This window comes from Ogataea haglerorum (assembly GCF_019207285.1).
Source record: "Ogataea haglerorum isolate 81-453-3 chromosome Unknown 81-453-3_NODE_3_length_672639_cov_96.912891, whole genome shotgun sequence".
NCBI classification, from domain to species: domain Eukaryota; kingdom Fungi; phylum Ascomycota; class Pichiomycetes; order Pichiales; family Pichiaceae; genus Ogataea; species Ogataea haglerorum.
Window position 1 is genome coordinate 84,456 of NW_025065153.1, and position 13,291 is coordinate 97,746.

A 13,291-nucleotide genomic window follows, 5' to 3' on the forward strand; every position below is an offset into this window, starting at 1 on the left:
TAAGACTATATTTTCTAAATTCAAAAGTTAGCAGTCTCATTTAGTTGGAACGAGTACTCTGGGATCTGCAAACCTTGGGACCCAGTCTTCCCGCTCTTGTCTTCTTTTTGGTCAGGCTTTTTCTTTTTGATGTATTTCGACTTCTCCCTCTCCTCCAACGGTGGTAACCTTGGTCTTCCACGCTTACGCTTCTCCGAAGGGACGTCTGACTGAGGAGGTGGGAACTTGCGAGGTCGTCCTCGCTTGCGCTTTTCCCCGCCGGTTTCAGGCTTCTCGCGTTTATTTTCCTCGCCGCCTTTCGGTTCAGGCGTTGACGACGTCGCGGACTCAGGTTTATCATTTGGTGAAGTTTCTCTGGTTTCCGGACTCTTCGAAAGGGCATAGGGGAGGAGGTTAGAGGAAACCGGGCCCGTGTTTTTGGTGACTGGGGGCGGTAGAATGTAATGCGGTTTGCTAGTCAATGACAGCGAAGAGATCGGAGACGGCACATCCGGAGGAAGACTAAGTACCGGAAGTTTCACAGATGAGCGAGGCGGTTCCGAAAGCATGTTGTCAGAGGTTCATAAATTTTCGTGTAATATAATTTAATTAAATCAGAAAAAAATTCCTAAAAATTCCCAATAATTGATGGAAAATAAAAAAATAAATTAAGTCTGATAACGCATTGTCGTGTGTCACACACGGTTCTATTATGAAATAGATCTAATTCTAACAAGCACAATGATTTGTCGTTCTAGGAAATGGGATTGTATCGCGTATATTCTCAGCCCCGCTCACGTACTGCAGTAATCTTTCAAAGCCCATGCCAAAGCCCCCATGCGGCACGCTCCCGTTCCTTCTAAGGTTTAAGTACCATTGTAGAGGGCCGACATCCATTTGCCGGTTAGCAATCTCCTGCTCCAACTTGTGCAGGTCATGCTCTCTCAAAGATCCGCCAATCAACTCTCCGATTTGCGGAATCAACAAGTCGTAACATGCCACAGTTTTACCATCACTGTTTTTTTTCATGTAAAAAGGTTTTTGGTCTATAGGGTAGTTCGTCACAAACACAGGGCCCTTGTAATATTCACCGGCAAGCCACTTTTCGTGCTCAGAGCCCAGACTGTCTCCCCACGTTGGAATGGTCGTAAACTTGCTTGAATTTTGTCGCACGAGATCTATAGCCTCAGAGTAAGTGATCTGAGTGTAAGTGCCATTTGCCAGCATGTCCCAACGTTGTTTAATCTCGTCAGAAAACTCATCAAATCCACTGTTTTGAAGTGCGCGAGCTATGTAGCGCAACATCGCCTCGGAAAATCGGGTCAGTTGTGTCACGTCGTCAATAAATGCTATCTCTGCCTCTAACATCCAAAATTCAGAAAGATGACGATTTGTGTCGCTCTCCTCGGCGCGAAAGCATGGAGTAAGCGTCCAGACACGGCCTAAGGCTGCACACAAAACTTCGAGATGCAATTGGGTCGAAACTGTCATGTATGCTTTCTTACCAAAAAATTGCTCTGGACTGCCGAGCTTCGACTCTGACTCAATGCGGAAAAGCTCACCGGCCCCCTCACAGTCACTGCTTGTCACCGTTGGTGGATGAGTTTTGAAAAACGTGCGTTCGTCGAAGAATTCTGAGAAGAAAGACTCTAGTTTTGAGCTCATCCGGAGGATGGAGCCGGCTTCGGGCACTCTCCACCGATACTCTGGTATGCTTCTCAAGAATTGGCTGGAGTGAGTTTTTTTCTGCAGTGGATACAGTTCTTCAACTCCACCATACACTTCGATCTGCGGCCCGTGCTGCTCGGTCACCTGAAGCTCGTAACTTTGTCTCCCTTTACCTTCTGTCCAGACACCTGATATTTGCACTCCAGCGCCTGTGTTTAGTGCTTTCGGAATTAGCGAAGGTGGCCGAACAACACATTTGATGTCTCCGTGCGAAGAACCGTCAACGAGGTCGACAAATGCAACATTTTTTGATATTCTCAAAGATTTCACCCATCCATTGATCTTGATAGTGTCACCAATCTGGGGAGGGTTCTGTGCAATGTCCCTGATACACTTGGGTAGTATCTGCCCAGATCCGCTTGAATATCGCCGAAAATGGCGCCGCAGATCCGTCCGGAGGGATCTATACATTGTTTGCCGCAAGTGACTATTAGCACGAATTTTTCCATTAGTATCTACACCCTTACACCATCAGTAGGATCTACCGAACAAAGTGAAGTTGACGGCCGGCTTGTCACACTTGACACACTTCTGGCCCTCTTTAAGCTCTGGCTGGTCGTATGGGATGCATAGAGACTTAGCACCCATGGACGGAGCTTTCTCGTCGGTCTCGTAGTCTTCTCCGTCGTCCTTCTTTGCAGAGGAGTCCTTGATGTCGTCCTCGCACTCTGGAACTCCACACCACGGAGCAAGAATAACGTTCTTCTTGTTCAGAGCTGGAACAAAGTCCTTCCACTCGGTAACGATCTTTCTGTGGCTGTCGTATTTCTCTTTGGCGGCATCAAAGAGAGACTTTTGGATGGCTTCCAGCAGCTTTGGCAACTCAGTCTCGATGGTTTCCAGAGAAAAAGCAGTCTTTTCGCCATTGTCTCTTCTCACGGCCATAACAGAGTTGTTGGCGATATCCTTAGGACCAACCTCCAATCTGACAGGAACACCCTTGAGCTCCCAGTCGGAGAATTTCCATCCCGGAGAGTAGTTGTCTCTGAAGTCGGTAATGGTACGGACGTCGGCCTTTTTGAGTCGAGAGTCCAGCTCGGAGCAGGTTTGGTAGAGCTTGTTCTCGATATCCTTCGTGGTCTTGCTGGTGATGCCAACAGGAATTATAACCACCTGGTTCTGAGCCACCCTTGGTGGGATGACCAAACCTTTATTGTCGGAATGTATCATCACCATGACACCAATAACTCTGGTGGAAAGGCCCCAGGACGTTTGATGAGCGTAGATCTTAGGGTGTTCTGGACCAAGAGGGTTCTCGACAGAGATGTTGAACATCTTGGAGAAGTTTTGGCCCAGATGGTGAGAGGTGGCACCCTGAATACCTCTACCAGTGGTTGGGATGTATCCTTCGCAAGTGGTGGTGTACAAGCCTCCGGCGAACTTCTCGTTCTCTGTCTTCACACCCTTAATGACAGGAACAGCAAGCAGCTCTTCGTACACGCCCGCATAAAGATCCAAAATCCTGCTGACCTGCTCGCTAGCTTCCTCCTTGGTGAGGTGTGCAGTATGGCCCTCTTGCCACAAGAACTCTCTGGTTCTGAGGAATGGCTGTGGATGTTTGAATTCCCATCTGACGACGGAGTTCCACTGGTTGAGTTTCAGTGGCAGGTCTCTGTGAGAACGGATCCATTTGGCGTAGTATGGGTACATGACGGTTTCACTGGTTGGCCTGATAGCAATTGGCTCTTCCAAGTCAGAGGACCCGGCCCTTGTCACCCAAGCAACCTCAGGAGCAAATCCCTCGACGTGGTCTTTCTCCTTCTCCAGAACTCTAGAAGACACAAACATTGGGAAGTAAGCGTTGGAGACGCCGTCAGCCTTGATTCTGTCGTCAAACCATCTCTGGATCTTCTCCCAAATAGCGTAGGACGCAGGACGCAGAATATAGCATCCAGACACGTCGTAGTAGTCGAGCATCTCTCCCTTGGTCAGGATCTGCTGGTACCAGCCGGAGAAATCACGTTCCTTATCCACAGTCACACCGATCAGCTTGGCATCGTCGATCTTGGCCTCGGTCTTGGCCTCAGGTTTTGGTGCGTCCTTGGCTGCAAAATCGACAATTACAGGCTCAAAGGGCGCCAGGAAACCCAGAAGCTGTTTTCCGGAGAGAATCAGCTTCCCGCTAGAATTAGAGATAACGTAGTTCTTTTCGTCGGCTTGGATGCTTTGTTCAACAAGGACCTTGACCTTGCCGACATGGTCGTTGCCCAAGGCAGCGAGAGTGAACTCCCTAGCTTGAACACCAAAAAACTCTTGCGTCAGCTCGTCGTTGGCCAGTCTTGGCTCCTTCACTGCCGCGGCTTTGGCAATACCTCCACCAGGAGTCTGGACAGAAGCAGGGGCCACAACAATGACGGGAACCGGAGTCTGCGACTTTGGTGTCTTTGGCTTGAACACAAGCGTCTTGACAGCAACAGCATCTTCGGGTGTTGGCTCGCTCAACGAGAGCAGTGAAAGCATGGAAGAAATCATAGTGACAAAATTTTTGTTCAAGCCAAGATAAAATCGCCCAGTTTGAGAAATACGAAAACGGAACGGTAGAGCACCTGAAAATTTAAATTCTATTCAAGGTTTACATCTGCCCGTGAACCGTGGGTACAACGAGCAGTCTCTCACAGTGAAACGGTTGCACAACCAGGCAAGGATTCTCTCGGTACCCAGACCGTAGCCTCCGTGAGGACAGGTACCATAGATTCTTTGGTCAACGAACCAGTAGTAGCTCTTGGGGTCGATACCCTCCCTTTTGAAGCCCTCGAGCAGCTCTTGGGTGTCTTCGATTCTCATTGAGCCGCCGGTGATCTCACCGACAGTAGGCATCAGCACGTCGACAGACTCGGTGACTCTTGGATCGTCGACGCACTTCTTCATGTAGAAAGACTTGATCTCGACCGGGAATCTGGTAAGCAAAATAGGGACACCGATGGTGTCGGTCATCTTGCGCTCTGCAGCCTCGGCAATGTCGTCTCCAAACTTGAATTTCTCGCCCTCCTCGTTTGGAATGCCGTTCTCGTTCAGCCAGTCCAGGGCCTCAATGTACTGCATACGCTTGAAGGGCAGCTGCGGAGCCACAAATCCTGGGTTCAGCTGCTTCACCAGAGGACCCGCAGTAGGGTCTTCCAGCACGTATTGGACGGTCTTGGTAATGACTCTTTCGATGTGACTCAGCAAATCGTCAAAAGTGACAAAGGCCAGCTCGGCTTCGATGTGCGTAAACTCACTCAAGTGTCTTCTGGTGTGCGACTTCTCAGCACGGAAAGACTCCTGGATACAGTAGACGTCTCCGAGGGCAGGCAAGCAAGTCTCCAAATACAGCTGAGACGACTGCGTCAGGAAGGCCTCCTCGCCGTAGTAGTCCATCTTGAACAGGGTTGATCCACCTTCGACCTGGGTTTGCACCATGCAAGGAGGAGTCACCTCAGTGACCGATTCTTCGATGTAGACTCTTCTGATGGCGGCAAGGAGAGCAGCACGCACCTTCATCACGGCAGACAAGGTATCTCCTCTCAGGGTCAGATGTCTCTGGTCCATTAAGATGGAAGGATCGGTTCCTTCTTGGATCTTGTTGGTGAACGATTCCTTGCCAGATGGAGCCAAGCCGACCAATTCGTAATAGTCCACGGCCAGTTCCACGCCACCGGGAGCAAACTTGCCCTCAGGGAGCTTTCTGATTGTACCGTAGATGGATAAAGTGGACTCAATGGTGAGAGTAAGGGTCTGGTATGCGTTAGCCAGGTCTCCGCTCAAAACACACTGGATGTACCCCGTACCGTCTCTCAAGATGATAAAGGCAAGGCCCTTCTGCAGACGCAAACGGTGGATCCATCCTTGGACCTTGACTCTCTCCTCGATGTGTTTTCCCACGGACATGATCTTGATTTTCGTGGCCGGCGGAAGTGATTTGTCTTCAACAATCGTGATTTTCATGGCCTCCAACATTTTGGCATTTTCTTCTGCATCCTTGGCAGCAGCCTCCTCAGCTTGCTTACGGGCCTTCTCCTCTTTTTTCTTCAAAGACTCAGCTCCCTTTTTAGCCTTCTTCAACGCAGAAGGTGTGATATCAACATATTCTTCACCCTGTTCAGTTGCGTGGGCGACAAACAGTTTGGCTTCAGGCACCTTGAACAGTGCATAGGCCGGGGTTTTAAATGGCTTCTCCTTGGTGCCGAGCGCGACTGCGTCGTCGGTTCCTATCTTTTCGTTAACGAACACTTCCATTATGAAAAAAATAATTATCCAATCTAAAAAATATGTAATACAGGACTCTAGTGAAAAAAAGAGCAAATGAGTCAGTCGACAGAATGACTAATTGCAAAAACAGTTTTTTTCCATGTCCAGACGAATGACCCTTCAGTCACTGCCAAAGACATCTTCTTTTACCAAAAAACTCACGCCCGATCCGCGGATTCCCAGCGTGAAGGTAGCTCTGGATCCGTCAACCCCACAGGAGCTTTTCCATGTCGCGAGGCGTCTTATCGGCGGCGCCTACACCTACTGCAAGCCTACTCCCCGTAAAGAGTACCGCTTCCTCACAGTATCACCGTACGCATTGGAGACGTTAGGGCTGGATCCATCGGAGGCTTCAAATAAGTGTTTCCAGGAGCTGGTGTCTGGGGAAAAGTACCTTACCGACCCCTTTCCATACTCCCAGGCTTACGCCGGGTATCAATTTGGACAATTTGCGGGGCAATTGGGCGACGGCAGAGTCGTGAACCTCTTTGAAGTGGAGAGTGCTAATGATGGACAAAGATACGAACTGCAGCTAAAGGGAGCTGGACTGACACCGTTCTCTCGGTTTGCGGACGGAAAGGCGCTCTTGAGCTCGAGCATCCGTGAGTTCGTGATAAGTGAGGCCTTATCAGCTATTGGGATTCCGTCCACGCGGGCGTTGGCCATCACTGCGCTTCCCAGAACATATGCCATGCGGGCTCGCCATGAAAAATGTGCCGTTGTTTGTCGGATGGCGCCTACGTGGATCAGAATCGGAACTTTCGACCTGTACAAATGGAGAGAGGACCGCAAGGGGCTGATTGAGCTGAGCAATTATGTGATCGACGAGGTTTTCCACAACAAGATGGTCGAGGAAGAGCAGGTCAAAAAAGAGGTCGAACGAGAGATCTCGAAACATAACATCGCTCTCACGCGCTACGACAAAATGTATTTGGAGATCGTCGCACGGAACGCGAAGACCGTTGCCTTGTGGCACGTTTACGGATTCTTGAATGGCGTTCTAAACACCGACAATACTTCCATCACTGGCTTGTCGATGGACTTTGGGCCTTTCGCATTTATGGAGTACTTTGACCCCAACTACACGTCCAACCATGACGATCACACGAGAATGTACAGTTTTGCCAACACCCCGAGCGCAATATGGTTCAATCTGGTCAAGCTTGGCGAGGACGTTGCTGAGCTGATCGGAGCCGACCAGGAGCTTTTAGATGCTCCCGACTTTGAGGCTGGCATAAAGCAAGAATGGACAGAAAGAATGATTCAAAGAGCAGGCAAGATCATTGATATTGCAGGCACGGTCTATGAGAAGTTGTTTATGGACGATTACTTAAAACTGGTTTGCCAAAGAATCGGTATCAGTCCTAGAGATACCGATCACACCGAAGTTTTGGGTCCTATGTTTGAGATGCTAAGAGCCACCAAGATCGACTACAACGACTTCTTTAAAATCCTGCAGCAGGTGCCGATGGAGAAGAAGCTTGACTACGAGGCCACTGCAGAGCTGTTCATCCCAAAAAATTTCCAGGAAGACCTGGTCAACGACTACACCAGAGAGAATATTCTGAAAGAGCTGAAAAGTTTTCTGGTTGTTTTTAAAGACAGAGTCGAGCGGGAGCAGCTATCCGACAGCGAGCGGATGAGCAGGGCGTCCAAGGTGAACCCGCTGTTCGTTCCTAAAAATTGGATGCTGGAAGAAGTTATTGAATATACTACCGAAAACGACCTGAATCCAGACTACATTGACAAAATGATGAAAATGGCCACCAACCCATACGACAGCACCAAGTGGGGCGATGAGCTGAAAAATGTGGAGGAAAGATGGTGTTCTGATGTGTCTTTCGAGCTGAAAATGGGCAAATGTTCATGCGCCAGTTAGGATGTTCTGCTGGCGGCCGTGTACATTACGGGCAACTGCTTGTCTCCCGAAATCTAAATGCTCGAACGCGCAAGAACTGTCCACAGATTTGTGAGCCAGCTGAGGTTAGGCTCGAAGCACAGGCAGAGTTTCTGGAAGAAGCCGAGCTCGAACACCACTGTGTCCGAAACCTTACAGACGACGAACAAATCGCCTGCAAATACTGTGCTCACAGATGGCGTCGACACTTCAAAGGAAGCAGCTGCCAACACTTTGCTTCATGTTGAGTCTACGGAAATGAGTTTTATCAGCGTGGAGCACGATCTGGGCGATCTGTCGGAGCAGTTTTATCTTGTTCCCAGCAGCGAGCGGAACGTGCCGTCCAAACAGCAGTCTGAGAGCTCGTCAACGTACTCAGACAGTTTTAACTTCGAGTGGGTCAATGATATCATCAGCATGTACATGACCTACGAATCCGAGGTGCCAAAATCGGCTCTGCTCGAGGCAGACTATGAATACTACAGTAGTTTTTTGTAAGTTATTTCACACCTGAATTTCATTGCCATATAAACTCAAAAGCAAATCTCAGAGAACCCTTTAAAACTTAAGTGCAACCTTGGCAAACTCGGTACCTTGGGCTTTGGCAATTTCCAGCTCAAGAGGAGTCACCTGTCTTGAGCCATCGGAGCCAGCAATAGTGCCTGCTCCCCAAGGAGAACCGCCACGGACTTGGCTCAGGTCGGTCATCAATGGGAACACCTTAGCGTAGCCCAATGGCACATATATCATCCCGTGGTGGACCCATGTGGACAGAGAGTTAACAACCGTCATCTCATTGCCACCACCGGTTCCTGTAGAGACAAAAACGCCAAATGGCTTGTGGTAAAGAGCACCAGAAGCCCACAAGCCGCCGGTCTGGTCAATGAAACTCTTCCACTGGGCAGGGAAATTACCATATCTGGTTGGAATACCAAACATGAATGCGTCGTACTCCTGCAGTGTAGAAACAGTGGCCTCTTCGTACGGTTTCTTTGGAGGAGCATGCATCTTCTGCAAAACACTCTCTGGCAGTGTTTCTGGAACTTGGAAGATCTGGGCTCCCACGCCTCCTGCTTCCAGTCCTGCTTTGACCGATTCAGCAAGGGTGGACACGTGATGGTATAACGAGTAGATGATGATCTTGAATTAGCTGCTTAGGATTTCTCATCGATACTTACTGCCACTTTCTTGGTCATATCGAGTTTGTACTTTAATGCCAACTAATTTTGCTCAAGAACCTTGTTTTATGTAAGTTACCCATTTGGAATGCAACCCCTTAAGTTACTAATAATTTGGTAATTATTACCTAAGTCATTTCCAGCAATCAGACATGACAGAAGGGCCCTGGGATAAAATAAGGTTACGGCTGTGCACTTTAGTTCTTGCACTGCCCACAGTTTTATTTACCTGTTTTTGAAACATTTGTTTACAAAAAAAATAAATCACAAACAACTTCCGATCTTGTTTGGAAATTGTCTCAGATTTCAGCTATAAAAGAAAATGGACGAACAGGTCGGCCCGCAAACGGTGCTGGATCCATCAAATATGAAGCCGTCATTCTACTCGTCGTTCACGGAGTCGAACCCGATGAGAAGAAGCAGCAGTCAGTACATGGATGATTTGGGATCAGACATGCACCCTGAACGGGCTACCGAACAGTACTGGCGCTCGTTAATTGCAGACTCTGTTTATTTTGAAGGGCACGATGAGCTTTTCGGCCAAATAATAGCTATGGTTTACCAGAACAAGACGAGCAAGAAGCTCAGCTGCATGCTTCTCAGTGTACATGGACAGACTATTGTGGATTCCATGTCATTGACCAGACACTCCAAATACTATCCCGCTGTTGAGAACCTCAGCAGAGCCTGTCGCAAAAGCAACGTGAGAAGGGCACTAGCTGTGGCGATGCTGCGAACGTACGCGAAACTGGACCCGAACACGAAATCGCTGATGATGAAGAAAGCCCAATTAGAACCAGATTACGACTGGGATGAGACGAAGGCAGGAAAAATTGCCTCGGAAATGAAACTCATCGATAATAGGACACCTCAGGAGGTTGGAGAGTTTCTCTTGAAGTTAGGATTTGCACAACAGCGCAAACAAAGAACCTCTTACGTTGCAGATGTCATCTACGCCAATACCCAGAATTCAGAAGACTCTGACAAAAATAACGAGCTCGCATTTCTGTTGGGGGAGCAGCTGGACCACCTGTTTGACCCATTGACCGAGTATTCTCCTGAACCCACAGAAAAAGCATATAAACCTCCTGCGGATGCACCGCAGCTTCAGAATTCAGATGACATACTTGTTAAAAGCATTTGCAATGAGCTGGTGAAAGTGCAAACTAATTTCACGGTCTCGTTGGTGCAATTCTTACAGAAATTCCTTATTCCTCTAAGGATTGATGTGCTAGAGGGGAAAATACCAGGATACACAACTGCAAAACTTAATCAGGTGTTTCCACCAACCATCGATGAAGTGACTAGAATTAACTGCATATATCTAGACATCCTGAAAACGGCTCTTCCTTATGGGAGTTTTGAAATACTCAAGGCTAGTGGTACTACCATTCCTTACTTTTACAAAGCGCACATGAGACATGAAGCCGCCACGAAAACATTCGCCACTCAATTGGATGCTTTCCTGATTGATATGAAAAAAATCGGATATGACAAGCTTGCTTACGATCAAAAGACCATTCAATCAATCATGCATGCATCTCTAAATCTACCAAAGTTGCAATTGATCTTGGATAGACTCATGACAACCAAGAAATGGCCCCAAGTTTTACAGCCTGAAGTCGACGAGTACTACCAGTCATGTTTAAACACAATCATAGCATTCGGCAGTGACGTTCTCAAGCCTTACAATCACAGAATCTTCACGCCTACAGGTAAAATCCTCACAGAGTTGGCCAGCGGCTGGCCAGCAGAACTTCAGTATGGCTGGTTGACCAGACGGGTGGTTGCAATTTTTGATGTAAAAAATGTGCTGAAACATTCGGTGAAGAACAATGGTGTGCTGATTATATTCAGTGATCACGTTGTGATATTGGAAATAGTGGACGACTTGTACTACTATGACCTCTTTGAGACTGATGTCCACGTTCACAAGCCATCTATTGCAGATGTGTTAATGCACTCATTGGTTAATGAGGTTCCATTTTCCAGCTTGCCAAAAATGAGAGTCGAAAGATGGTCCGGTATAAGTGATATTGATGCCCAATTCTACAACTACGACGGGAAAGCATTTATTCAACTATTCGATGATAAGGCCTTTGATGTTTATGAAGTCAGCAAATATACTGGCTCCCACGTAATTGAAGTTCTCAATAAGGCGAAGATACTCAACAAGTCGCAGCCATTTCATCTCTTCCGCGCATCAGATACTAAACAGACACTGTATTATACCGCTCATGACTTAGAAACTTACAAGTCTGAAGAAACCAAGTCGCCTTTGGCCGTGTTTTTGAACATGTCATTTGACGAAAGCTACCTGAAGAAATACTCTCTATTTGGATTTGTCACCCTTAACTTCTCTTCCAATAAAATACTCATGGAAGGTACCAGTTGTTGTGAAAATTATGTGAGGTATGAAGTTCCGTACGGCGAGCTTTCAATCAAATTACTAGGTAAAATCTTTGAGATGCTTGATTACCAACTGACCTACGCTAATCCAATGATCAGCCAGAAGCTTTGTGATCGATCAAGTGAGATGTTCTCCAGGGCTGCACTTGTGATAAATAGTAGTCAAGAGAGCCAACGCAAAGAGCTTGCGAACATAAAGAAGGCCCACAAACTATTCATGGAAACCAGAAAGCCTGCGGAAGGACATGAAGTTCACAAACCAAGATCGGACAGTTTGAACATGCTGAATAGTAACAGAGTGAGCTCTACAAAAATTACAAAGCCAAAGGACAAGTCGGTGCCCTTTTACAAGCGTATCTTTCGCGGAAAGAGAGGATCGATGGCTCGCGAGATTAGGGCACCTGGCAAGATGTCGGAAGCAGAAGCAGTTCCAGTGCTCAAAGATGAAAATTCAAAGCGAGTCTCTGAAACAATGTCTAGTATGGTGGCAGCTAACGAATATCATTTCCCAACAAGACACAACAGCATACTTAGAATTGGGCAGCGCCAAAGCTCGAGAATCTCAAGTATCCACCATGATTCCGCCAAATCCACAGCTCGCCAAACTTCTGCTGCAGAAACGGACAACCTGATTGATGGATTTGGATTGAATATTGACAAGCTCAGACCTGAGACATTGAAAAGTGAAAGTACTAAGGAGACTGCCCACGGCAATAAACCGCAAGGAGCGTTCCATTCGCAGGAGGTACAATTGAACGAGAACCACAAGGGCTCTTCGGTCCAAGATGTTCTGAAAGACAAGTTGGAGAGATACTTTAGCGAAGTGAGAAAAAGAAGGGAGCAGCACGAGAAGAATTTGAAAGAGTACGGTGTCAGCCTAGTAATGGAGGGCCAAGAGGCTCCTCTTGGTAGCAAGGGCCTTCTTTTTTCGCCAAGTGTTGCGGCCAAGCTGAATAAATTTAACGACAATGAAAAGGGCGATAATTGGATAGTTGCCAACAACGATGACAACTCTGTTCTGGAAAGCGATAAAAGTAAAGAGTCGATCATCAGCAGAGTGGCAAGCTTTGCGAGACGGCCTGTGAGCAGCAAAGGTTGGCACAAGCATGCTATAGTGGACCTAAGAGATACGAAGACGGAGAAACGGCTGCCACAGGTGCCGAAGGAATTCGACGAAGTTAACGAAGCAAAGCCGGAATCGACTGTTATCTTGGAATCAAACAGTGCACCAGGCGCTTTGGAAGCGAAAAGGCCAAGCGTGCGCATTGTCACTCCACTACAAGTGGCACATGAGAAGTTCAAAGACCAGCCGCCGATTCCACAAATAGCTGAGGATGCAGATCTATTTCGAGATATCGATTTGTCCAGTACGTTTGACATGTCACTTCCAGATCTGACAGATGACATGGAGATATTCGATTCGCCGCACACCGATAAGTCTGAAACAGAAGACGAGAAATTCTTTACCCCGAAGGAAGGCACGGCTGCCGTCTTTGAGGAGCAGAATACTACGCTTACTGAGCAGAGCAACACGGAAGTTGACAAGACTTCACTGTGCTCTGCCCTTGAGGAAGTGCAGGATAATACTGTGGGCAAGGTGCTAGTCAATTTATGGAACGAGAAGCGCTATATGTCGAGCTCGTCTCTTTACACCGGTATCCTGAACGATGAGTCCTATGCGTACCTGGCTCCTCTTCTTGCAGGCAACACTACGATAGACGGAGGTGTGTCATCAGGAAAGGAGCAGCCCATCGACTATGATGCCATAATAACACGCGGCCTCAAAGAAAGTTCCCTGAGGTATCTGGCAGAACTTTTGGGAGAATAGGAAGGACAATCCATGGACCTTATTTATGATTTTTATTTTTAGTTA

General features: G+C 47.6%; 8 protein-coding genes across 8 annotated transcripts; 3 read left to right on the forward strand and 5 right to left on the reverse strand.

The window, feature by feature from the left end:
• Positions 1-20: 20 nt before the first annotated feature.
• On the reverse strand, positions 21-548 carry KL911_001181 (uncharacterized protein; the record flags this gene model as incomplete). The annotated part of the gene is made up of 1 exon (XM_043196111.1): positions 21-548. The coding sequence occupies one exon, from the start codon at positions 546-548 to the stop codon at positions 21-23; it is 528 nt and encodes a 175-aa protein (XP_043055754.1).
• Positions 549-708: 160 nt separating this feature from the next.
• Positions 709-2,118, reverse strand: KL911_001182 (uncharacterized protein; the record flags this gene model as incomplete). Its single annotated transcript, XM_043196112.1, has 1 exon — positions 709-2,118. The coding sequence occupies one exon, from the start codon at positions 2,116-2,118 to the stop codon at positions 709-711; it is 1,410 nt and encodes a 469-aa protein (XP_043055755.1).
• A 60-nt stretch (positions 2,119-2,178) lies between these two features.
• Positions 2,179-4,179, reverse strand: KL911_001183 (uncharacterized protein; the record flags this gene model as incomplete). Its single annotated transcript, XM_043196113.1, has 1 exon — positions 2,179-4,179. The coding sequence occupies one exon, from the start codon at positions 4,177-4,179 to the stop codon at positions 2,179-2,181; it is 2,001 nt and encodes a 666-aa protein (XP_043055756.1).
• Positions 4,180-4,272: 93 nt separating this feature from the next.
• Positions 4,273-5,922, reverse strand: KL911_001184 (uncharacterized protein; the record flags this gene model as incomplete). Its single annotated transcript, XM_043196114.1, has 1 exon — positions 4,273-5,922. The coding sequence occupies one exon, from the start codon at positions 5,920-5,922 to the stop codon at positions 4,273-4,275; it is 1,650 nt and encodes a 549-aa protein (XP_043055757.1).
• Positions 5,923-6,034: 112 nt separating this feature from the next.
• KL911_001185 (uncharacterized protein) lies at positions 6,035-7,813 on the forward strand (the record flags this gene model as incomplete). The annotated part of the gene is made up of 1 exon (XM_043196115.1): positions 6,035-7,813. The coding sequence occupies one exon, from the start codon at positions 6,035-6,037 to the stop codon at positions 7,811-7,813; it is 1,779 nt and encodes a 592-aa protein (XP_043055758.1).
• Positions 7,814-7,870: 57 nt separating this feature from the next.
• On the forward strand, positions 7,871-8,329 carry KL911_001186 (uncharacterized protein; the record flags this gene model as incomplete). The annotated part of the gene is made up of 1 exon (XM_043196116.1): positions 7,871-8,329. One exon carries the CDS (start codon positions 7,871-7,873, stop codon positions 8,327-8,329), a length of 459 nt encoding a protein of 152 aa, XP_043055759.1.
• Positions 8,330-8,389: 60 nt separating this feature from the next.
• Positions 8,390-8,839, reverse strand: KL911_001187 (uncharacterized protein; the record flags this gene model as incomplete). Its single annotated transcript, XM_043196117.1, has 1 exon — positions 8,390-8,839. The coding sequence occupies one exon, from the start codon at positions 8,837-8,839 to the stop codon at positions 8,390-8,392; it is 450 nt and encodes a 149-aa protein (XP_043055760.1).
• Positions 8,840-9,331: 492 nt separating this feature from the next.
• KL911_001188 (uncharacterized protein) lies at positions 9,332-13,246 on the forward strand (the record flags this gene model as incomplete). The annotated part of the gene is made up of 1 exon (XM_043196118.1): positions 9,332-13,246. One exon carries the CDS (start codon positions 9,332-9,334, stop codon positions 13,244-13,246), a length of 3,915 nt encoding a protein of 1,304 aa, XP_043055761.1.
• Between the last annotated feature and the right edge of the window lie 45 nt (positions 13,247-13,291).